Below are 24,184 nucleotides of genomic sequence, written 5' to 3'. Positions count from 1 at the left end.
AGCCCCTGATAAATACAAAATATGTATCATGCACAAATATCTTTTATATAATGAATCAGAAAAAAAATCTGATTCTTAAGCCATTGTTCTTCAGCTGTGTCTTTTGTAAAACAGTACATTTTAGAGCTAAAAGGAATCTCTGTCTCCCAATAACTCTCCTGTCCAGTACAAAAGCTGCTTTTGATTCAGGGCTTTTTACGAAGATCACTTGAAATACAGCTTTTACTTAGAGTGCAACTTAAACCCTTGAGAGTGATAGATTCAAAACATTTAGATCTCCCTGGAACAGGCACGAATGAAATAGATAATGTTTATTCTGTGAACACAGAGGTTCTAGTGTGTAACCTCAATTAAAAGAAAAGGAAGTCTGCCGTTTCTCTAAGAAAGAAATTATTTAAAGCTGACTCATTCAACTGAAAGCTCTTAGCTTTAGTCAGCCTCATTTATTATTTAATCAATCCAAATATGAAACTACAGAGGCATCTGTTGTCTCCAGAAAAAAATCCTTTCTAAAAACAACAAGTAAATGGAAAAATAAATATATCATGCAAGCAGAGTACTTAAAGAAGCTGTCTTGGGTGCCTGTGCTGTTGTTGAGATTTTTTTACAAAAATGTCTCATTTTGGGGAAAGTTGGACATGAATACGTGAGCTGCTTTGTGCCTCCCTTCTACTTTATCCTTAAATTAGCACAGTGATATTTCAGATATTCTGAAAGCATGCCTTTTTGTTTCTGTTTTGTTGCTGTGTGTGAGAACTTCCTTTAACAGTGAATGAACATAGAATTTTTGGGATGTGACTAACTCATGCCTGAACACATGGTTCCTCTGAAACATGGGGAGTATTTTAAGGCAAAGCCCACAAAATACTTTTTTCAACCCAGCAGAGTGCATGTTTCATTCAAAACTATGGAATATAAAACCATAGCTGTTTTTTTTCCAGTGTTCATTTGCTTAGGATTCTTAGCTATTTATATGCTAATTGTTAATAAAATACCTTCCCTAGCAGCCATAATACATAGTGATACTTGCTATACTTCTCTCCTGCATCAGTTGCCAGTTTCATTTTGTATGTGTGGGCTCATAATATTCATTCATTTTTGGGTATCTTTTGAGTTCTTATTCAATTTTATTTAGACTGAGATACTTTTGGCAAATATTAACAGGTAAATTTTTTAAAATCACATTATTTTCTTTAGATAATAGAAAAGGGAAATAGCAACATATTTAAGACCCTGTATTTTGAGATGGATCATATTCTGTATTAACTCTCCTATCTCTATTAACTGTCCTTAAAGCAGCCATAAGAAGAAGGTGGTTTGTTTTATTATCTCCTACTGCTTGTGTGTAGGGATAAAACCTTTCCTTAATGCTGTTAAAATACTTCATGGCTTTTAGGCATTTCCAGAATTAAAACATGCCTTACTGTTTGGCAGTGATCCTGGTGAAAGGCTCCTGCATGACCTGGGGGAAGGACACAGCTTTGAAAAATGTTTCTAATTTCAGGAAAAATGGAAAAGTTTGAGACGAAAAGATTTCTACAGTGAGACCAACTTCAACTGAGAGGAGCCAAATACAGTGTCCAGAGTGGCCTGGCCTTAGGTTCCTGAAGCTCACTTCTTGGAGATAGTGTGGGAGCTGTTGTCTGGGCTTCCCAAAACATTCTTAGAAGCCTTGGGGGAGGGTTAGGAGAAGGTCCCTGGTGTGTGATTCTTGTCTGTGCCATGGACAGCTGTCTCTGCTTTGGGTTGTGTTGTTGTATGTAAACTTGTATTGCCACAAAGCTCAGGTCCAAATGCTTACTGGGAGCCAACAATTGCTGCACTTTGACCTGCTACATTTTTCTTTTAGGCATTATCAGTTTCTGGTTATTGTACTGTTACAGTAACTTTTTAAATTATTTGCACTTGATAGCGTTTGACTTTGTGCAGTGATCTATCCCTTAGTGCTGGCCAGTTTGCTGTAACTTATCTTACACTAAGGGTATGAATCATCAGTCTCCATGAGGATATTATTCCATCTTTCATAATAATCTGAATTGGGAGAAACTGTGGTTTTTTGCTTTATTTAATTTTGTGGAAGACTGGAGAAAAATGTGCATGGAACAAACCAATTTCTTTAGCCAGCTGCCCTTTCAAATACCATCAGCTTGTATTTTCAGATTACAGATAACCTCTTGATCCAGTTGTTTCTTTGCTTCAGTTCTGGTAACAGGCTGATTTTCACAAAGTGCAAGTAAAGCTTTGATGTTACAAATGTAAAATTAACTGTTTTGCTCACTAATGAGATTTAACAATTTCCAGCCATATTGTCTGATAAAGGTTTTCACCATAAAGAAGAGATGGGAGAACAGCTTGAAATCCACCACTGCTTCCACAATTTCATTATCTATTTATATTATTTTATGGAGTAAAGTAAATCAAGTAAATAGGTAGCGGCAAAAGTGACAGTCCTGTTACAAATAATCAGCCTGGTGACCTTTTCCTCTTGCAAATATTCAACAGACTTCTTCTGATTCAGTGTCCCTTTCCCTGAACAGAAGAAATAAACCAATGTGCAGTTGAGTTCTGATAAATCACAAATGGCCCAGGCTGAAAAAGACTGTTCTTACTGGGAATTATATGTGACCTTTTATAAGTTTTTTACTTTTTTATTGGATCTGGTTTACAAAAAGAAAAGAAAAAAGTCTGGATTTGTAAAGTTTTCACTGTTGGATTACATCTCAGGAACCTATTGTGTCTACCTCTTTTCCATGCTTACATCAGTTTTTGCAGTTGCATATTACTATGGCTGAGTTTTACTGTGATTTATGTCTGATCCTGTGTTAAAAGCTCAGTTTAAAAAAAAAGCTCACTTTAATTACTTTTCCCAGCCATAGAGAAAAAGCATTCTCTGGGTTTCCCACAGTGGGTAAGAGCAGGCCTGGATGAGCTGTGGATGAGGTGATGTGTAGTAGATGTGACTTGGCCATATGGGTGTGGATTTACTGCTGGCTTCACCTGTGTTGTTGTAAAGAGTATTCTTTCCCTGTCCCAAAAAACCTCTGGGTATGAAAGTCTCAATTCTGCTTCCCATGGTCCCTCTGGAGGTCTTCTCTGGGCCTGGCTGTGTACCTGACTGAGAACAAGTGCCAGAATAAAGGAGAAGTCCCAAATATGTGATCAGGAGGGAATTTAGAAACAGGAGGAAAAGTATCAAATCACCCCTTGCAGTAACAATGTGACTTCAGATCAGTTCAGGGTGCAGTTTTGTATTTGACCTAAGGTTCTGCCTTTCTGTTTTCTCATGGGAAGGGCCAGGAGGGTTTTTGTGCCTCAGGCAGGAGTCTGTTCTGGGATCTCTGTGTCGCTAACGGCACGCGTGACTTGCACTAGTGAGCAATACTGGTTTCATCTCCCAGGTTATCTTTGCAGTTTTGGCAACTACTTGCAATTATATTTTTGTAACATTTGTCTCGTGCCTAGGAAGGGAGCTGTCTCTCCTCTCCCGTCCTCTGGCTGTCTATTCAGGATTAGTCATGGTGGTCTGAGTGGCTGCCCCCAACATCACACAGTACTTTGCTTCAGCACTGCAAAAAGCAACCTCAGCCTGAATCCATCCCCTTCTTTGCTGCTGGAAAAGGGGCTGTGTAAACATTGCACATATTTTGGAGAAGCAGAGGGAGAAGAGAATGAGGGAGGGAAGGATGCTGGAGGCACACTGTGATCAGTCTCCATTGCACAGTGTGAAAAGCTACAGGGTTGCATATTTCATTAAGATCTCCGGTAAACAGTGGCATTGCAGTATGTCACTGAGGTGGGCAGTGCCACAGCATACTTTCCATTGCTATGGGAAAAAGTGTTAAATACATTAGATTCCATATTTCCTTTCCTGTGGAAAACAAAGCAGACTTCTGTATGCAGAAAACTCTGAGCTGAGGATTTGTGTTTGTACTTCACTAATTCTCAAGCTGATTAGGAGAACTGGAGGTGAAGGGTGTAATTTCAACACTCACAGGATTCTGCTGCCTGCTTACAGTGAAGTTGTGACGAAAGAACAGGTTAAAAAAACCTGTCAGCAGAAAAGGGGATATATGTTTTGTTTTTTGTTGAAAAATAAAAACTGTCCTAAGTAACAAAACTGTGTGTTTCATAAACTGGCATTGGGTACGTTCTGGGAAGGTGAAGAAGCATTGGGATTAAATAGATGGACCAGATGTGTAGCTCTTCATAGAGCAGAGGTCCTGAAGCAGCTTTCGAGGGAGTGTGTGCACAGCTGGCACTTGCAGGGGTGTGACAGGAACTGAAGCTTGCATTGGCTCTGCAGCTGAAGCACTTGCGATTGAATCCTCCTGAGAGAGGCCTCATGCTTGCCAGAGGCTGGAGAAACACTGACCAGGAGAAGGCTGTTCCTTTTTTTGTTTTGCAGAATAAAGGCAATTGATTGAAAGAACAAAAAGTGAGCTTAATCAGAACTGTTCACTTCTAGGAAGAGTAGAACACAGTAGCCTTTGTCTTCTGCTTCTTCCTTCTGTAACTTTATTTGCAAAACTTTCAAAATATTTCAGATAATTTTTGTGAACAAAGTGAGTTTTTTATTAGAACTTAAAATTCACGTGCAGAATAAATTATTACATAATGCAGCTGCATAACAACCCAGTAGATATTTCATAATCTTATAAAATAAAAGGTAAAAGAAAATATTTTAAGGTGAAGTTTCATGTGATTTGATCTGTTTTTATATTTTAATCATTCCTTCAGCTATTTGCCAGAGACAGCGGTCATTGCAGCCTGATTTTGACTATGCAGGGAGTCAGATGGGGGAGTCAGACTATTTTCTCAAATGAAGTTTTGCTAAGTTATATGGGGAAGGGAAGGGGGTATCAAAGTGATGAATTTACTGCACTACCTCTAGCAGCAGGTGAAGAGTTAAGAATAACTTCATTCCTACTGCATTCTGTATTCATTAGGCATTTATATAGAGAGGCACAAATTACTTGAGTGTAATTTATGGCTGGAACTTAAATTGTCAGTGGTTTCCTATGGTGTTCCTTTTGCTGACACGAATGGTTAGATTCTTAAGGACTTCAAGGCAGCTCATAGTTTTGTCTTTAATGCCCCTATGCAATGAAAAATTAGGAGGAATGTCATTACACTTAGTATGAATCTGTAACAAAATGTTTGACAATCATTAAGTTTATCAGTCCTCTCTCTCTTATTTTGGGTTGCTTTATTAAATCTGAGACAGATGAAAAGCAATAAACTCCACATGCATTTAAAGTTATTTCAGACAGAAGCTTATGTCTGCAGTTGTACTTGCTTCCAAGGTCATGCTCAGGCAGGGAACGGAACTTTCTGCTTACAAGAGGGCTGGTACTGAGTGGTATGTGATTTAATAGCAGTTTGTCTTCAACTCTCTGTAAAGATTGTAGTCGAGTTTTCTCAAAGGAAAAGATTCATCCCACCAAACATATTCTACGAGCCAGCACACCCCCCCCCCGCCTGATGCTGCTGTGCTGCTGCAGCTGCCTGAGGTGGTGGTGGCTGTGGGAAGGGTTGTTGCTGTCTGAGTGCAGGTACTGCTGGTGCCAGGGGCTGTGGGAAGCACAGCTGTGGCTGAGGCACAAGCCCTTTGTGTTATTACACTCTCTCAGTTTTGTGCCAGGGCAGCAGAAGAGGGAGTGTTCTGGTTCCCCTGTGTTCTGCACAAGCTGTTGTCACTGAGCTGTCTCCTCTAAGGTGTTCTGCTGCTGGCTGCAGGTATCAGACCTGGCCTTGAAAGCCAAAGCTGCTCCCTGTTCTTAAAACCGCTTTCCCACTGGCTTTCTTTCCTGGGGAAAGGAATACAGCTTTGTGCAGGATGGGAAAGGGCATAAGGGAGAGGAGAAGCAGAATAAACAAGCTTGTCTCTCGCCAGCTTTTCAGATTTCTTGTTAAAGCAGGGCCTGGGGGGAACATAAATGAATAAAGGATATTGTACATATAACTCCCTAGATATTTCATGAGCTCTCATGTTTAGACATCAATGCTGCCTAACACAACTCTATTTAAAGGTGATGAAAGTTCTCTAGTAGATCAGATCTCTGATTGTGCACAGAGTGCTGATAATTTTTATTAACAAATCTTATGTGGTGTCCCACAGAATTGCTTTGCTTGTCCTTTTACAGGAATGTATTGCACTCTGATAACCATGCACAGATACCATGGTCTTGTTTCCAGTTCAGCACTCTTGCTGTGCTGGTGCTCTGCTCAACTGCAGACCCATGAAATGATGGCTAAATCCCTCCCTTGAATGAGAGGGGCCCAAGAAAAAAACTTACTGACAGAGAAATGCCAAAACCTCACCTTCTGAAACAGTAAAATGAGTATATTTGGATGACACTAATTCCACTCTGTTAGTCAGAAGGACTCATCTGGTCTTTTCCCAAATCTAGTGGAGAGGTTGTTAATAATCCCAGGCAAAGACTCATTGATCCAAAATGCTATGCCACTGGGAGATGTCTGTCCTTTGACTCCCAAGAACTCCTTGCAGTCCTCAAGCATTGAAATAGAGAGGGTGAGGAGGCAAGGCAGACCCAGCCTCCTCTTGGCAGGATGAGTATTTCATTTTTTGAGGCAGAGAATTTTAACTCTGAAGATGGTTCTTTCCAGTCAGGGAATTGCTATAGGAAGTTTGTTTCTTGGCAGCTCTCAAGTACCACCTTTTTTATTATTATTATTAAATAATAATATAACCATTTACTTCTGGAACACCGATCTCATTATTGTTCCTGTTTGCTCTCCTATCAGTTTGACTACATTCCTGGCACTTTTATGCAAACACTTCAGCTGTTTTTCTGATATTTTCTATTTCTCTCTAAAGGAGACAGCTCAAACTCTATTTCTGTCCTTATGCTGCATCTCTGTTACAAGCTGCAAGTCCTTTCTGTGTTGTCATCACTTTAGCTGATTAACCCCCTTGAATTTCGAGGCAAGCATCTTAAGTCTAATTTTTTTTTTCCAGCTGTGGTTTGAGACCTTTTTTAAGCAAACCACTGCAAATACTATTTTGGCATGAATCTACTTGAGTGGAAATGCTGACCTTCAAATTTATAAGGCACTGATGGAGATGGGGATTAGGTCAAAGATAAAACCTTCTTAATGATGAGAACAGTGATTTGAGCCTCTGGGTACCTGTTTGCATTTCATGCTTTCTCCTACATTTCCAGTTGGGGTTTCCACCTTAGGTCTCTCTGTTTTGTCAAGCATCTTTAAAAGGATATGAATGCTGAGCCTCATTTTTGGAAAGGATAATAGGATAAGTGTATTGTATACTCACTATAGAGGATCACAGGAGTGAACTAAGCCTGAAGTCACTACTGGGGTTTGTTCTGAATGGAATTGATTGGCCAGGGAGCACACTGCATTCCTGCTAAGCTTGTTCAAGCCCTTTGTTCAGTAGATCTAACAAAAGTTTCAAATAAAGGTGATACTCTCCTGCTACTTCAAGGTTTTTCAGGGAGGGTGATGCAACATGATTGCTGTGTAATTCTCGTTACAGGGAATATTAAAAAAACCTGTCCTATTTCTATTTATGTCCAAACAAATATTCTGCACAGTTACCTTCTCCAGTGTAGTAGAGAAATTTCTGTCACCCTCTCTGTCTGTTTGTGCCAGAGCTTTGCCCAGCTTTCCCTCTGCTGGGCATGTGACTGAAGAGGCTGACAGCCAGGTTTATATTTAGCACTGCACAAGTCAGCCTCCTTTCATGCCTTAATTGCTGTAGTAACAGGAAACCACTTGTAAGTTATAACAAATGATGCAGAATTTTTCTTTTCATGTCAACTCATGAATTGTTTCCCCGTCTGGAATACTAAGGGAACCCAACTGAAGATCAATGGGACAAGATTTTTCAATTTTGCTAGATTGCAGTTTTGGTGAAAACATTGAGGAAGAGCAGAGGAAGAAAAAAGGATAATGAGGAGGTGCCTTATGAGTTTATTCTATTAATGAGCTCGTACATCAGAGTCAGAAATTGCTTTTGAGGATCCATCTCTGAACAAAGTAATAACACAGCTCGTTTTTAGGCTCCAGTCCAGAATTTTGGTTGTATAGATCCTCTCATGAACTCATGTGCAAAGTACATCTTTTTGGTAGACACAACAATTGTTCTGATTTCTTGTTCTGTGTAAGTAATGTTTTTGCAGTTTCAGTGATGTGTCTGAAGGATTAGCTGAAATGATCTGGACAGGCTTTTTGGAGGAAACAGATTGATGAATTCAAGACAAAACCCTCTGTAACTTCTAGATTGCATGCATTTGGAGCCTAAAATGATGTTATAATAGATCTAGATTATTAATATTTATTGTATTCCTCTTCTTGATACTCATTGTTTAATAATTAATTTAAGCAATTCAGTCACTATTTAAAAATCTATAAAACACTTCTCATATTTTTCTCTCAGATATGGCAATACTCAGCCAAAGCAAGTATTTTCCTAGGGTAGCTCTGGCAGTAGTACCTGCATTCAGTGTTAGTGTTTCCTGCCCCTGGGTGACAGTAGCAGACTTAGCTATAAAATTTTATAGTGGTGTTAGCTGCAATTTAGATCAAACATAATACATGCCTTTAGGCTTGCATGTGCCTAAAGAATGCCAGTTCTTAAAAAATTGATAATTCAGAAACTGGTGATGACAACTTGCTGGGTTTTGATTGTTTTTTTTTTTAATAAATGCACTCCCATTACCTGTTAGTCAGTTGTGGTTAGTTTGTCAGCTAAGAATAATAATTCTAAAACTAAATTGCAAGTACTTGGCTACAATTGGCAGAGTGGCTTTAACTTGCTGATTTTGGACCAAGTTGTGGATGTTGGTATTATTTATGTTGAGGGTTTTATATTTTACTTCTTCACCCCCATGCTCTCCCCACCCCCCGGTTTCTAACTATTTTAAAAAATATTTTTTTAATATTTTATATTAAAATTACAATTTTTAAATTTTTAAATTTTTTATTGTTTTACCTAATTTTTTTTTAATAGAGAAAAAGATGGTAGTATAAATTTTAAAAATATCAAGAACAGATTTAAGAAGCAGTAAATGTTTTTCTGCTTCCCAGACTTTGCTAATTCAGGGCTCGTGACATGTATTGCACTTGAACCTTGGTTTATAACCTCATTTATGGTAATGAATGTCAGTTAGAAAGTAGCAATTCCTCACTCCACCATTTCATTTTATTCCTTCTGCAATAAGATGAATTCTGTGTCTTTACTGAGTGCTGTGATGCAGGATGAGCTGGTGAATGGCCATCGTGAAATGCAATTCTGGAGTACTTTAGAGTTGGTTTCTTTTTTCTCCAGACATTTAAACTCTGAATCATTTGATTCTGACTGAATTGAGCTCTTTAAAGAGGGTTTTGCAATTTAGATTTTTGTTTTTCCTTTGCTGTACTCTCTGAATATTTTTATTCTCATTTTTTGCTGAGACTCGAAAATTCAAATAGTCAGAACAACTTCCTACGGATACCCTATGCTGAAATACATTTTGCTATCTAGAGTTTTAAAAAATTTGTTTTAAGAAATTTTTTGGCTCTCAGTGCTTTCATATCTTGCAGAATTTTAACGTATGTTATGCTTTAAAAAGGTGATAGTGGAAGTGATTCTGTAAAAAGGTTTTTGGCTTTCATGCCACAGTGGTTGGGCGTTTTTTTCTGCTTTAATTTTTTTTTCCTTTCTCATGTCCCAGCTTTAGACCAATCTTTGGCCTCTGCAAGTAGAGCTGAGCTTTCCTGCAGTGGGCAGTGCTCTGTACCTGGCAGAGGCAGAGCATCAGTTGTCAGAGAAGTTGCCTTTGTTCTTTAAAGCTTTGTTTTGGTGCTCCAGATGGGACAGCTTTTCCCATGAGCCTGGTCCTGCAGGTACCATGTGAGAAGCTCCTGAGCCCCCTGGTCTGACTTGGCCCTGCTCTGTACTGGGGGAATGAGATGCTCTCTCGGGCTCTGTCCTGGCTCAGGCAGAGAGGGAGCTGCCCTGTCCAGACCATGCGCAGGGCTCACCAGCACCAGTTACTGAACTTCATCTGGCTGACTTCTCCCTGTCTCATTAATATGTGTAATCACAGATTGTTTTCACAGATCAATTTTTATCTTGATGATGAGGGAAGCTGTAAACCAGACATGCTTCCACATGAGTTTACAAGACTCTCTTTTATAAAATAAAGTTCTTGCATGTGCAGTAGGAAGATGCCATTACTGGCATGAGCTCCCTATGGCTGATCAGGAGCAGTCTGGTCCCCAGAGCATGGTGCCACCATGCTGTCCCCAGTGACTCTCTTGCAACTTCTGTCCTGATAGTGTTGAAGGACTGCTTGATGAAATGCCTATTTAGCAGGAATCCCATGCTACTGAAACAGATTATATCAATGATTAAGTAATTTTTGTTTATATTTGATCCCCTGGTATTTCCCTCTATCTTTCACTGACTTGTCTTTCCTCTAACCTTGAAGTAGCATCCCCCAGCCTCCCTTCTTTTAGAAACATCCCAAGGTAGTCCTTGGTGTATGTTCAGAAGGAGGAGCTGATGTTCTTTCTAGTTATTGTAACGTGGAACTCTTGTTATGCCTAGACACAAGACATTTTTATTTCTTTTTCCTTCTACCAAACACCCTTAATTCTTCCTTTTGGTGCTAAGTTTCTGAAAATCAAATATTCACTGGGGTTTTTAGCTTTTTTTAATAGCAGTCTAGCTAGACTGAGTAGAGTGTAATTGTGTAGACTGACAGGTGCTATCAAACTCAGTTGTAGTTAAATCCAGGGAGCTGATGTTCTAGAGCTTTGTAATATTTTGTGACAAGCTGAATAGTCTTTTGTATTCTGTATTGATACCCAAAATAGATTGAAATTATCTAATCTAACTGGCTGTCATAATCAGGGAAAACTATGAAAAGATGTCTTTCTCAGAGGTAGAGTGTTTCCTGGAAATGTGTTTATATTGTTACAGTTTCTTATCACAAAATCCTTTATATGGAGACCTAGATCTAGAAACTAGATGGGCACTGCAGCAAGGGTGGTTTCAGTGGCAGTGCCACAGGAAGCCCAGGAACCACAGTGGTTGGTGTGAGGGCTTCCTATCAGAGCAGAAAGCCATGGAGGGCAGCACTCTGTGACCTCCTGTGCTTGTGTTCGGTTTGGGGTTTTTATTCTCTCCCTGGCATTCAGCAGGATGGAGCAAATGAGTTTAGGGAAGCTTCATCAGGAATGTGGCAGTGTTGACTCAGGTTGCCTGGCCACCCTCAGGGCATCTGGAGCTTTTGGAAACACTGGCCTCAGCTAATCTCTTTGTTTCATGGTGGCTCCGGTTTTCCCCAGTGTTGTGGAAATTTACTGTCTCTGAGAAGAGACTGCCCAAAGGGCAGTACTGGTGTGTACAGATAGTTCTTTCTCTGTCTGTTCTTCTGTAAAAGATCTGCTTAAGCCGTGAGAACAGGAGACCATATGAAAGTCGGTCCCGTCCCCAGTCCCATTCACCCTGAACACACTGAAAATTTTGGTCTGAAGTTTTCTTGCTGTCAATACTCAAGGCTTCAGAAGATTGACTCTCACAGGGGCCCCTTCTGTTTACCATGTTCCTCTTCCAGCCTGAGCTTTGAATCTGTGGATTCCTTGGCATTTTCTAGAGGAGAGCAAAGTAATCTTTATTTCTGTAGTATTTGGGCTATACTTGTCCCATTTGCATGGTAAGTACATCTGGTGTTTGTAGAGCTTAGGTAGTGTTTATATTGGGCAGAGGGAGGAAGCACCTCTTCAGTAACTGCTAGAGCTTGGAAGTGTTAAAGTCCTTCAATTAGTGAAATTGTTTTGGAAGTCAGTGTCCTGGTTGGCTGAATACTGGTATTATGATCTAACGTTTTTTCCTCAAAGGTACTTTAAGTGAATATTTTTGTTTCTTCCTTAAAATAGCTTTGAATATAAGAGAGACTTGGATGCAAGAATTCTCACTCTGGTCTGCAGTGCTCAGACATAGGCTCAAATTAATCACACTCTGTGTTTGCAGCATTGTCTTTCCATGTACTTGTCTTCCCAAGTACAATTTGAATACTCGAGTGTTGTAGGTTCCATGTTTTGTCATTTTTAACCTTTATCTGTAGAAGTTACCTCAGCAGAAGTATGGAAGCAACTAATCTCAGGGTTCATAATATTGGAAAATATTTAGGGAATTATTTTTTTCTGTTTTAAATAGGAGGTTTTATGCTCAATATCTACATTAAGAAATGCTCAAGAGAAACCTAAAAAAGTAGCTAGGTTTTTTTCCCTCGCCGCTGTTAAATGAGTAACTTGCTGCTGCATTCTGCCCAGCATCTCTGATCACAACTGTGTTGGTTTCCTGTAGAGAAAGTACTCTGTCAGCTTCAGGAATGATGTCCTGGTCCTTGCAAACTCTTACTGATTTGAGTCCAGGATACCTGAAACATGCTCCAATGACCAAACTTATTCTGCTGTTACCAAAATCAGTGGTCTCTATTTTTCCTTCTTATATTGCTGTAAAAAGTACCTTTTGTGAGAATATAAATGGTAGAATTTGTTTTGCAGACTCTCTGGGGGAAAGAAGGTTCTCTGCTGCATGTTTAGAGGACCTCTAAAAAAATAACATACAGTTGTCTGTAGAAGATTTGATTTTTCTAATTTTAGTGTGGCTTTGTAATTTTCAAATTAAGATGGCTGTTGGACTGGTTCTGAAGTATGCTGTTACTTTGCATAATCACCTATACTAGTGTAAGCTTGTAATATTTTAATACCATGTTAGCTTTTGTAAAAAAAAAAAATGTAGGTGTAAATATTTTTCTTTCCCATTTGAAAGCTGTAAAGTAACATAACTGCTTTTTTGCCTGCTAGAAATTTTGTAAAGACTTGATAATAAACTGAATTAGTGATGAAGCAGCTAACTTTCTCATTTCATTTTGACTTCTCTAGAGAAGTTGGAGGTTGCACCACCATCTCCAGGACAACTGAGACATGGTAAAAGAAAAATGCTTGTTGAATGTGGTTCAGTATTTGTGTTCAGTATTTCAGTCTCTCTTTGAATTGGCTTCATCTTTGTTCCACAAGTGCTGGTCTGTCCTCATCCCTGTTGTATGGAGTAAGAGAAAGCCAAAGCAAGCACCAACACTCACCCTGCTGCCTTTGTTTCATAACACCTCGGCTGGAGAATGTGCAACACTTAGAGAAAGTAGGACAGAAAGCCCAAATGAGAGCACACTGTTCAAAGCCAGCAGCAAACATTGTTTTTCTAAGCCAAGCAGTGTTGGTGCTGCAGTGCCTTGTGGAGGTTTTGTGTTTTAAAAGGACTGAGAAGTGATACAGAATTGCACAGAAATTGGAAAGAGATTATGCATTTATAATACCATGATTCAAATTCTCATTTAGTTTCCAAATTAGTGTGTTTTTGTGGTTTTGTACTCTGCAGTGAGCAAATTTATTTAGGCAAATATTTTCCTTTTCTAAATATCTACTTTTTTTTCTAATTTGTTCCCCCCCTTGTCACTGGAGTTCTGTTTTGCTCCATGAATTCCAAAATTCCGTGCATTTCAACAAGAATTTGAGGTGTCAGTTTAGCTCCAGTACACATATTTTGAAAATACTGGGCATATCTGTGTGCTTGTTTTGTTATTTATGTTTTGGTGGGTTTGCCCTGTGATAGTTTAAAAATAATTGAAAGTTTCATAGGTTTTGTGCTGCAGTCTTTCACCTGTGCAGTTTAGAAAAAAGGTGTATTCTCACAAAGTAGTTACAGATGACCATTCATGTTCTAGTACCTAATGATGAAAGATCTTGAATGTAGCTTTGGATTTTTTGTATGGTCATGGATTCATACTGCCTGCAGAAAGGAATCCCAAAAGGTACTGGGTACCAGTTTCTTTTCACATGACTGTGAGGTTCATGCACTCTTCTTTTGTCCCTCTTCCTAGGTTTGCATCTCTTTAAGTTTATAAAATGTAGAAGTTATAGTCCAGCATGAAGTGAAAAAAATACCCCAAAACTCCAACCAAATCCAAACTGAATGCTGCATTTTAAATGTTAAAAAAATTGAAAAATTTCAACTTTCAGCTGTATTATTGTCATGTAGTCTGTCCTCATGCTGTATTTAGTATTAAGAAGTGAGCACCTTGAAACTCAGCTGGAGATAACACTGTGCAAATTCAATCCCACCCCCATCAAAAGCTTACAGGCAAAAACCTGAGAGAAAAAATTAAGCAGGACTAAAAGGAATGATACAGTAGCACTGTGCTCATTCTTAGAAATTACTCAGACCAGCATGTTCCAAGCTTCTGCAACAGAAAATATTTTCAGAAAGGGTTTAATGGGTTTTAGAAGTAAAAAAGAAGAAAATATGTGAAACAAAAGATGGAGCTTGGTTTCTTAAGCAATGTATTAAGAAGCAGCAACGAGTCTGACTTGCACTGAGGATAGTGCACAAACAAAAGCAAGTTACAATTCACAATTGAAATTGTGATATAATTAACATTATATTACACCCTAGTGAAACCCACCTTAGCATTTGCAGATTTGGCTGAAGGAGTTTTGACAAGAATTGTTTAGCTCAAAACAATGCTTTTAAAATACAGAATTTTAGAAATGTGTGAAGATGGAGCTCTTGCACAGAAATAGTAAGGGACTTGCAGAGAAAGTGCCTTTATTTCAAGAAGTCTGGTAAGACAGTTTGATCTTCAGTGAAACTGCAACATCGCTGTAAGGTCTGTAAATAATACCAGAGTTTGTGTAGTTTTAAGTATTTCTCTTATGCACTAGTAGGTATAAGTGGCTTCCACCTGAAACTGTAAAAGTATTTTTAAAGTAGGTTGTTTAGCTGGTTCTTCACAAGCCATTAGTAGCATTTGTGTGTAGCAAAGGGTTTTACCACACCTGCCAGCAAGAAAAAGGTGGCCGGTAGGAAAGGAATTTTGTGTATTTTGGCTTTGTTTCTCTTAAAACCAATATTAGACATTTCAGTTGTTCCTGTGCACTAGTGAACGCTCTTATAAATATTTATTTTTTCTTTGTTATTTATTTCTTGTAGTGTTCTTCCACAATGCATTACCTTTTGTAGGGTTTGGATTTTTGGATAACGCAATTATGATTGCTGCGGTAAGTTCACTATTTAATTCCTTGAACAAGTCTGTAAGATTCATATTTTTCAGGAGAGCAGAATAGAATGGCCTGTGAGGTCTATCTAGAAAGTCCCCCGCTCAGGACCTTCTCAAGGTCTCTAGTCTAACCTGCTCAAAGCAGAGCCAGCTGTAAGATGAAATCAAGTTGTTCATGTTTTTGTCCTGAGGGACTTGAGAAATCCAAGGGCAGCCTGTCTGAGCAACCTGTTCCAATGCTCAGCTGTCCCCAGGATGGAAAATGATTTGCTGTATCCAACTGGAACACATCTTGTTTTAGTTCATGCACATTGTCTCTCATCTTTCCACCATGTACTGGTGTTTCATAATGTAGACCATGTGGCTTTGTTTCTTCAGCTGAAAACATAAGGAGCTGTGATACTGTGTTTTATTTGTTTGCTTGGTATTTGTAGAAGTTTTGGTCAGAGCTCTACATTCAGCTAAGAACTGCAGTGGGGAAGATGCTATGCAGGGATAGGGGTTGCAGGTTTGTCCACCAGCTGCCTGGTACAAGAGTATGAAATATTGAAAGACTTTCAGAAGTAGGCCCTTGCCTTAGGGGGGAATATATGCCAGGAAGATAAGATCTCTGTGATCTAATACAAGAAATGTCCATTTATCCTTTCACTTTTAGCGTAGACAAGCAATAAACAATACTTTTGGCAGTTGTAGCAATATAATTTATTTTAACTCAAAATCCCTCAAATAATGAGAAAACTGTTTATTTTTCAGGGAACCCAGATAGAATTGTCAATTGGAGTTGTCTTAGGAATTTCAACTATGGCAGGCAAGTATTAAAATTGCAGCACATTTAGACTGATATGGCACATTCCTATATTTTAGGCCGAAAGTAGTGCACAGGGCTGGAAATGGCTCTTCCTCAGTCTTTCAGCTGCTTTTCCTAATAAAGAAACAATCTCTGGGTGAAGCTAGGACATATTCCATTTGTAGAAATGGAATTTGAGTTCAAATAGCTTTTGAAATGCTTGTTGTTGATTTCAACCTAGTAATTCAAATCCTGGGTCAGTTGGGAAAGTGTATTTATGTTTCTGTAATGGAGCTGCCCTAAATTCCCCAGGGCCCAGTGTCAATGTATGTGGATATATGTATTTGTACCTTGCTGTTTGCTTGCAGTGCTAAGGGGAGATCAGTGTTGGTGTCTTTTTACTGCACTTCTTGGTGGCTCCTCTGCCTTAGTGAGATACCACAGGAAGGCCAAGCAGCCACCCTGCTCCTGCACTGGGCCAAGACTGATAAGCTTTGCTCAACAGCTTTGGTGCCTCTGCAGTGTCAGGGGGTGCTCATGGATCCACCAGCTGCAGGTGCAGCATTGCTCAAAAGCACAAGAAGGGAGAGCTTAACTGAAAATGTTACAGCAGAGTGAGTTAAAGATTTGGACATTTGCAGGCTTTGGTTCAATGTAAGACACTCACAGGGAAGCTTATCTTACTAAGGTCTGCTGTGAAATCTTGTATTTTGTGTGTAGCTTTGTTCACTTGTGTACAGTATTTCTTCCTAAATTGACACAGTTCATGGATATATTGACATGTTTATCAAAGCTGCATACCTGAATGACAGCTCCTTCTATTTCCAGTGCTCCTGTGCCTCTTCAGGCGCTGGAAGGCCTCGTTTGGTGTCCAGCATTAGCTGCATGGAGCTGACAGTAATGCACAGCTGTTCTTAACTCTGATCTCAAAAGTTATGTTAATTTCCAGGTGTTAGTGTTGTCTTTTTGTATTTGTCAAGTTTTCTCCATATAAATTGAGCAAAATAGTCGCACCTCTTAGTAATTCTAGTCTGCTGCTCTTATTAAACTGTAATAAGGTCAGAACAAAAACACTAAAATACAAGGAACTTAGGTCTAGTCTTTAATTCTATATAAATTGAGAGTAAGTGAGGGTCACTGGATGGTGGGAGCTGGTTGGTTTTGTTTGTAGCTAAAATAATACCTTTTTCTTTTCCCTCTTCCTTGCTCCAGCTGCAGCTCTGGGAAACCTTGTTTCAGATTTAGCTGGACTGGGGTATGTATGAACTTGTGTTAATAATATTAAGTGTATTCATTGCAAAGTGGAAAAATAATTTTTTGTAATATAATATAGCTCTGCCTAATATACCTTCTCAGGTTGTTATCCCCAACATGATCTGAAGAGATTTCCTTCTCTGCAGCTAAAACAATATCTCTGCAATGTCTTCAGCTCTAGGCATACCTATTTCTGATAAAAACACATACAGCTTATTTTAGTTTTTACAGGAAATTCTCACATAACTGCTGAAAGTAAAGCTGTTTGTTATGCCATTTTTTCCACTTTCCCTCTGTTTTGTTTTCTGCAAATTACAAGACTTGCCACTAACTAGTCTGTGTGTGACCTTTCCTTCAGTAAAGGTTATTTAAAAAGCTCTGCAAAAATACATTAGCAGTCACACCAGATGTGTTGTACTGCATAAGGTTTTTTGGAAATACTGTATATTAAATCAGTGAGATAATGAAATTACATTGAAAAATGTGACCTTTAGAAGTCTGAACTCTGTCCCATAGTTTTCTCTCAATCACTTTATTGGTATGCTGAAGGAAAAGCTCTGGGTTTTTAAGTTCATGTATTTCAAAACCCTCACTAGAAGATACTGTGAGATTCAAAACTGTTTGTTCTTGTTTTCTTGTTCTTCCAGTCTTGCAGGTTATGTGGAAGCTTTGGCTTCCCGGCTGGGTCTGTCAATCCCTGACCTGACACCCAAACAAGCTGACATGTGGCAGACCCGTCTCAGTGCACACTTGGTGAGTATCCTGTGGGCAGCACTGCTGGTGTGGAGCTTTTTGTGTTTAAACTAGCTGATAAATGCTTTTATGTCACTTTTTCCATTTATTCCTTAATGACCACCAACTTAGTGCATGTTCCCTAGAGGGTTTAGTCTTGAGCCCATGTCAGGACAATCAAGAGATTGGATTTTTTTGAGCTTGAGTGGGTTTTTTGTATGCAGCCAGCCCCAAGTGTTGTGGATAGTCTCTGCAATGACTTTGTGTATGCTGTGCAGATACCTGGGTTGAACTCTGGCTATGGTGATAAGATAATTTACTTGGAAGTTATGACCACTTAGTAGTTTACTCCTATACATTTTGCCAAGTGCTTGCTATTCATGTACCTGTGCTGGTTTGTACTAATTTCAAATATTCTATAATTAGCTTGGATAAGAAATCAGCATTTCTCTGGCCAAACTTTTAGCACTTGAGTAATAGTCACTGCCTGTGTTTACAGTTACAGGACACTCACCTTGCAGATGCATTTTCAGGGTGATTACTTACTTAACATTTAAATATTTGAAGTGGTCCCACTTCAGCACTGAGAGCAATGATTCAAGAAACAGATTATCAGAAACTGAGTAAAGAAACAGATACTTCACTTTGCCAGAATGAGCCTTCATTGGGAAAAATACTTTAGCAGATTCAAGGGAAAAGAAATAGCACTTACTGATGAAAAGTTAGGGGAGAAAAAGTCAGGTTTTAGCAGTGATAGATCAAAGCACAGAGCAGTGAAGAGCTGGCATGTTGTCAGGGTGCTGCTCCATAGTCTAAGAGTCTTCTCAGTAAAAGCTGAGCCTGTGGCAAAACCCTGTCATTGCACTCAGTTTGTTCATATTCCTTTTTTGTGAAAATACTTCTCTGCACCTTTTTCTGTATTGGTAGCATTTTGTCTTTTTTACCTGGTGTCTCAAATTTTTCAACACTGTCCACCTGCTGCTATCGATGTGGTTTGGAGGGTGCTTGTCTTACTTTATTTACTCTCCTCTTGACTTACACATTCAGGTCAACTGAAATGTTTTCCAGTTTTTGTTGGTTTTGCCTTGTGCCTTTGAAAGCCATTGTGTTTGCAAGGAGCCACTCATTCCTTTGATGACTTGCAGTACCAGATATAAGCAGATGTATTTATAATTGCACCTAAAATGTGTGTAGGTGTTGTTTGGTGGTTTGTTGGGGTTTTTTTTGTTTGTTTGGTTGGTTTTTTTGGGTTTGTTTTTGTTTTTTTTTTTCTTTTTTCTTTTTTTTTTCTTTTCTTTTCTATCTTCTTGGCCATTCTGCTAATCCTTTGAATGTCTGTTTCCTCCCTTACCACATGTGCAGCTCTTCATGATCATTGCCCACCTCCTTCTTCAGAATTGTCTTTTATCACACCAAACACTGTTTCTAACCTTGTCATATCTGTCTCTCTCTCATAGACTGTGGTTTCTAGTCTGCATGCTAAGAAAAATGTGATTCCCAGCTGAAAACTAGAACAAGGGTTCTGTGTCCCTGGTTGTGGTGGTACATGGGAAATGAGTAATAACTGATCAGTGAAAAACTTAATTTTTTTCCCCCTCTTTCTTTAGGGTAAAGCTATTGGAGTGACCATTGGCTGCATTTTAGGAATGTTTCCTTTGTTGTTCTTTGGCGAGGAGGAAGAAAAACTGGAAGAAAAATAATAATCTTTTTACAAGACATATACAAATGTAAACTACTGTACCTCAATTATTCAATTATGCCGTCAATATTTAGGAATTAACAGACAGTAAAAAATGTATAGACTTGGGAACAAAACCTTCAGCATGTCATTTTATGGAAACACTAATTTATTGTGGCCTTGTTGTGTTCAGTACTTCTTTTTATAAGATATCATCTAACTTTTTATTTAATTGTAAATTTTTGAAGTGTTTTCACTTATGGCAATATGTTTACCACTTTCCCCTTTTAACTTACTCTTTAATGGATTATTCAATAATCTACCATGGATGGCAGTATCACTCTTGAGCTGCATATTGGTTGCTTAACAGTTGTAATTGCATGACAGAAATATCTCTGGTGTTCATCAGGTCCTTCAATGCAGATTATTAAGAAGGTCAGTGATGAGTAATTTGAAGTCCCTCACTTTGCAAGGAGACTGGTTGCCCCTCACCAGCCATCATTTTGCACTGCCTTAGATTACATATTTCATTGATCTTTGACAGTATAGTTTCATTTTTTTCACAATTCTGACTTAAGTGTCTCTGAATTGTCTTCTGAGACGATCATGTTGATGCTTTGACAAGGTAAGTGTTCCCAGTGTAGGCTCTCTACCAAGTCCATTTTTAAAGTGGTGTTTTAACACCTTCTGTACTTCCATATTCATGTCTCTTTTTTTCCCTTTCTAAACAGTGTTTTGTGAATTGAGTTGAAATATCCTTAAAATTGTCTTTCTCTGGTTTGAGTGTGGTATTAAAGAATTCAGACCAACTGTTTCAAAACCACAAACAACTTTTTGTATTGTTCTGCTGAATATAAGGTGTGAATAGCTGATTGGGTAGATGAGGCCAGGGAACAATTCAGGGTATGAATGAATGCTGACATTGCAAGTTTGTAATGAGTGGTTCAGTTTAAATGATAAGTATACCATCAGTCTGGATTAGAGGACCTGATTTGATGATAATACCTTTGTTTTTAAGATTAAGCCTTTCCTACTTTTTTTCCCCTGAGACAATTAGCTTAAAAAACCAAGCAACAAAAATAGGAGAATTGAGGCCTTTTTACTTTTTTTTTACTTTTATTTTTGTAGTCTTACTTGGCGTATGATGGACTTGACAGTGCAGTATCATGTAACTGTGCTTTTTTATATGGTTATGAATAAAATTATGACAACTATTGAATATTCATAATATTTCAGGATCTTACTTGCCAATAGCATAATGCTAAACTGCTAATTATCCCTTAGAGGAGAAGGTTTCTTACTTGTTTGAATACCATTTGGAAAAGCCACTAAAAAGTGGCACAGCCAAGGCACTTTGAAAGTTTTATTGCTGAAATTGCGAGCACTTCTGAAACCTCAAAAGAAATGTTAAAAAAACAATCAAAGTCCCCTGATGAATTTTATTTGCTATAGGAAAAGTCTTATTGTAACATTTGTGTTTTACAAAGCTCATTGCTTTTCTCATTGTTACAAATCTGACTTCTCTGTTCTGATTTCTAGAAACCCTTTAACTGCAATACTGAAACTGACTTTAATGAAGGTGACACTTGTATCTGTTTCTTAAAAAGCAGATGTTGAAAGCTTGGAGTGAGCAGTCATAATAGTATGTGCTGTACTTTGCACATTAAGCCATGAAAATCTGGACCAAGCTGAACTGAAATTGAGCGAAAGCTCAGCCAAGCTTCAGACACATATGCAGAGGAGTTTCGGCTTGTGCTTCAAAGGTGGAAGCTTTGTTAAAATAAAATTAAATAAAAAAACAAATAACAACAACCCCCACAACTCTAACAAAAAAAATTTTAAAACCTCAACCCACAAAAACAATCCAGAAAGGCAATTATGCACTCCTTCACCAACAGATTGCTGCTGGTTTACAGTACTTCAGTGTTCAGAGGTTTTTGTACTCATCCACATATTTGTCTTTTAACTTGAACTTGTCTTGAACTTTTAACTTTTCTGCCTCTGCATGCACTTCTGTTTCTATACAAAGCTGTATGTATTTTTCACGTTTTTCTTAAACTGAAGTACAAGTCAAAGCAATTTTGTATAGCTTCTTTTGTTGCTGTTTTTACAATTACTTCAGCACTGTTTCCCATTATGATACTGGCATCTTGATTGGAATCTTCCAGCAGTGGCCAAATCTCTGGTTTTTGGCATTGTACCATTGGAACACTGTTTTCATCACTCTATTACAGCTCATGAGAACAATTGGAAGGTTGTGCCAGCTGACACAGTAGTATTTGTTTCATAATGGCAATAGGAAAGACTGTGTACTATTGTTAAATAGCTTGTGCATGTAAATTGAGTACCTTTTGTTGCTGTATGTCAAACTATTGTACTGCAACCAGTGCTTTTATTGAGAATCAATGAACTAAAGTATCTTGAAAGAAGTTAATCATGTGTCGTCTTGTTAAACTGTTTAGTTGACCACAAAAATGTGGAGGGCAAGTGACACATGGTAAGAAATATTGGGTATTTCAGTCTGATACCATAATGAAGAAGGTGACTTCTGGGGTTTTAGTATTTGATAAAGGTGAAGAAGAACTTGTGATGTGAGAGGATTAGTGGTGCTGTTGGAGGCTCAGAGAAGGTGTTTGTTGGGGCCAAGCTGCCTCCCTGAGAACCAGGTAGTTTCCTTTGGCTGCAGGATCCACACTTGTGTGGACATGGCACTGCTTTGTGTGGAAGGGAAGATCTGTGCCTGATCTGTGCCCTGTCTCTCCATTAGGAAAATGGGTTTTTCTGGGGTATATGGATGAAAGTAATTGCTGATGCTCTTATCACACTTACTAAAAGCCTAACTGAGAGACAAAGTCCCCTTCATTTTCTGGTATCTTCTCCCTCCTTGATAAAAGGAAAAAGAAAACACTGCGGGGTTGTTAAGCGACTTCAGTATTGCTCTATTTTTTTAATTCTATCAGTTTGTCCTGTGTTAACAGGGATTTCTTTTGCCTTGAAGGGCTGGTAGACCCAAAATTGTGTTTGAAATACTGTCTTCTGTTGTAATTTAAATTATAAATGTATTTTTGACTGTATATTATCTCTAGGAACAAAGAACATGCATCTGATAATAGGGTTACCCAAATCTTCTTGCCAGTATTTTCTCATGCGTGTACTTTTACATAAATTATTTGAATTCAGACAACATATTTTGTATTGTCTTTAATTAAATTGTTGAACTTTCTGTAAACTTTTGTACTACAGCAAAGCTGTTCTGTGTTTCTTTATTAGACCAATTGCTGGAGGGGAAATATTACTAATATCCTGTGGGTATTCAGCCTCAGTTATACAAAACAGGAATTTATTATATTTAAGTTATAAGCAAACAGTCCTTTTTCACTGTCATAGGAAATACCACTATGGAGTGGTACTTCTGTCTCTTCATGCTCAGAAGAGAGCAATTTAGATAATTAAAATATTTGCATGGTAAACTGTGGTGTTTGTGATTAATATTAATCAGAAGTTCACTTGCACTTGAACTTTTGGAATTCACTGAGGTTTTTTTGTATGTAAACTAAACCTTTTTGAACTTTCCTGGACTTTGGAGCTCCTCAAGTTTTTTTTTTTTTACTTATTGGTCAGTCCTTTTTGTGGATGTTTGTGCAAGAAGTGCTGTGAGTAAAACATCTGTACTGTAAGGATTCTCTCATTTAATTTTGGGAACCTGTACAGGCTGGCTGTTGTTTTACTCCATTGTGGTTGTGTTGTGTAGTTGAACTTCATTCCTGCTGTTCAGAGAGTCTGTTACACTTCTACCTGACATTTCCCTTTTCTTGGTCTGATGTTTTACAGGGTCTTATGACAAGCTGACAGAGCAGCAGTATATAAACTGAAGGCCTTAATAGAGTATGGAGGAATTATCACCCTTCTCTAAGAGTCTTATGCCTCTGGAATTTTTCAATCCAAAATATTAAGAAAATAGCCAGTCTTAATAACACAAACTCAAGGTCCCATTTAAAAGTCTTTGTTAGATGTTTGTTAAGGCTTTTCCCTTGTCTCAGTGTTCAGGACCCTTGGCATCCAGTGTTGCTTCAAAATAACGTTGGGGCAGGGCGGGGGCTGTGGGCTGGCGGGGGCTGTGGGCTGACGGTTTGGGCAAACTTGAGATTCTGAAGCCAGGCAAGATAAATGCAGAAGGAATTTTTTTATTTTGTGTTGGAAGACAGCTGTGTGTGTTAGAGTGCTGATGTACTTCTGTAAGTAGATGATGCCAAGGTGAGGCCTTTTCTGGGCAGGAAACAGTTCTGACTTAACAGTCTTCAACTTAGATGTCGACACTATGTGAGCCAATGGCTTGAAGAACTAAATGCTGCTTTACAGTCATGAGTTACTCCTTCTGTGTATGTGTGCAAAGATTAAGTTGCTGTAAAATACCAAAATTATTTGAGACCTTAAATTAAGGCATTTTGTGTTCTGTTTTTGATACTGTGCTTATCAGAGTGTCTTGTTTTTGTCTGTTGATATGAAAAGGACCTTAAGGTTTTGCCTGAAGAGCTTAAGTACTTCCAAACATGTGAGTATTGATTTATCTGTTAGAAAATAGAGTATCTTGTTATGGAATATGAAGGGTCTTGAGTGGGACCATTCACTGTTTAGAAAACTTGG

The 24,184-nt window shown here is 38.5% G+C and overlaps 1 protein-coding gene across 2 annotated transcripts in view; it reads left to right on the top strand.

The window, feature by feature from the left end:
• Positions 1-23,010, top strand: part of TMEM65 (transmembrane protein 65) — a 30,923-nt gene extending 7,913 nt beyond the window's left edge. For both annotated transcript variants that reach the window (XM_053987385.1, XM_053987394.1), the window contains 6 exons: positions 12,919-12,963; positions 15,023-15,090; positions 15,843-15,897; positions 17,089-17,131; positions 17,778-17,883; positions 19,470-23,010. In XM_053987385.1, coding sequence (XP_053843360.1) covers positions 12,919-12,963; positions 15,023-15,090; positions 15,843-15,897; positions 17,089-17,131; positions 17,778-17,883; positions 19,470-19,562 — 410 coding nt within the window. In that variant the 3' untranslated portion in view covers positions 19,563-23,010. The remainder of the gene's footprint in view (positions 1-12,918; positions 12,964-15,022; positions 15,091-15,842; positions 15,898-17,088; positions 17,132-17,777; positions 17,884-19,469) is intronic.
• The last annotated feature ends 1,174 nt before the right edge of the window (positions 23,011-24,184 follow it).

Source organism: Vidua macroura, chromosome 1, assembly GCF_024509145.1.
Source record: "Vidua macroura isolate BioBank_ID:100142 chromosome 1, ASM2450914v1, whole genome shotgun sequence".
NCBI lineage: Eukaryota > Metazoa > Chordata > Aves > Passeriformes > Viduidae > Vidua > Vidua macroura.
Note: the sequence above shows the minus strand (reverse complement) of the source record. Positions and strands in the feature narration are given on the sequence as shown.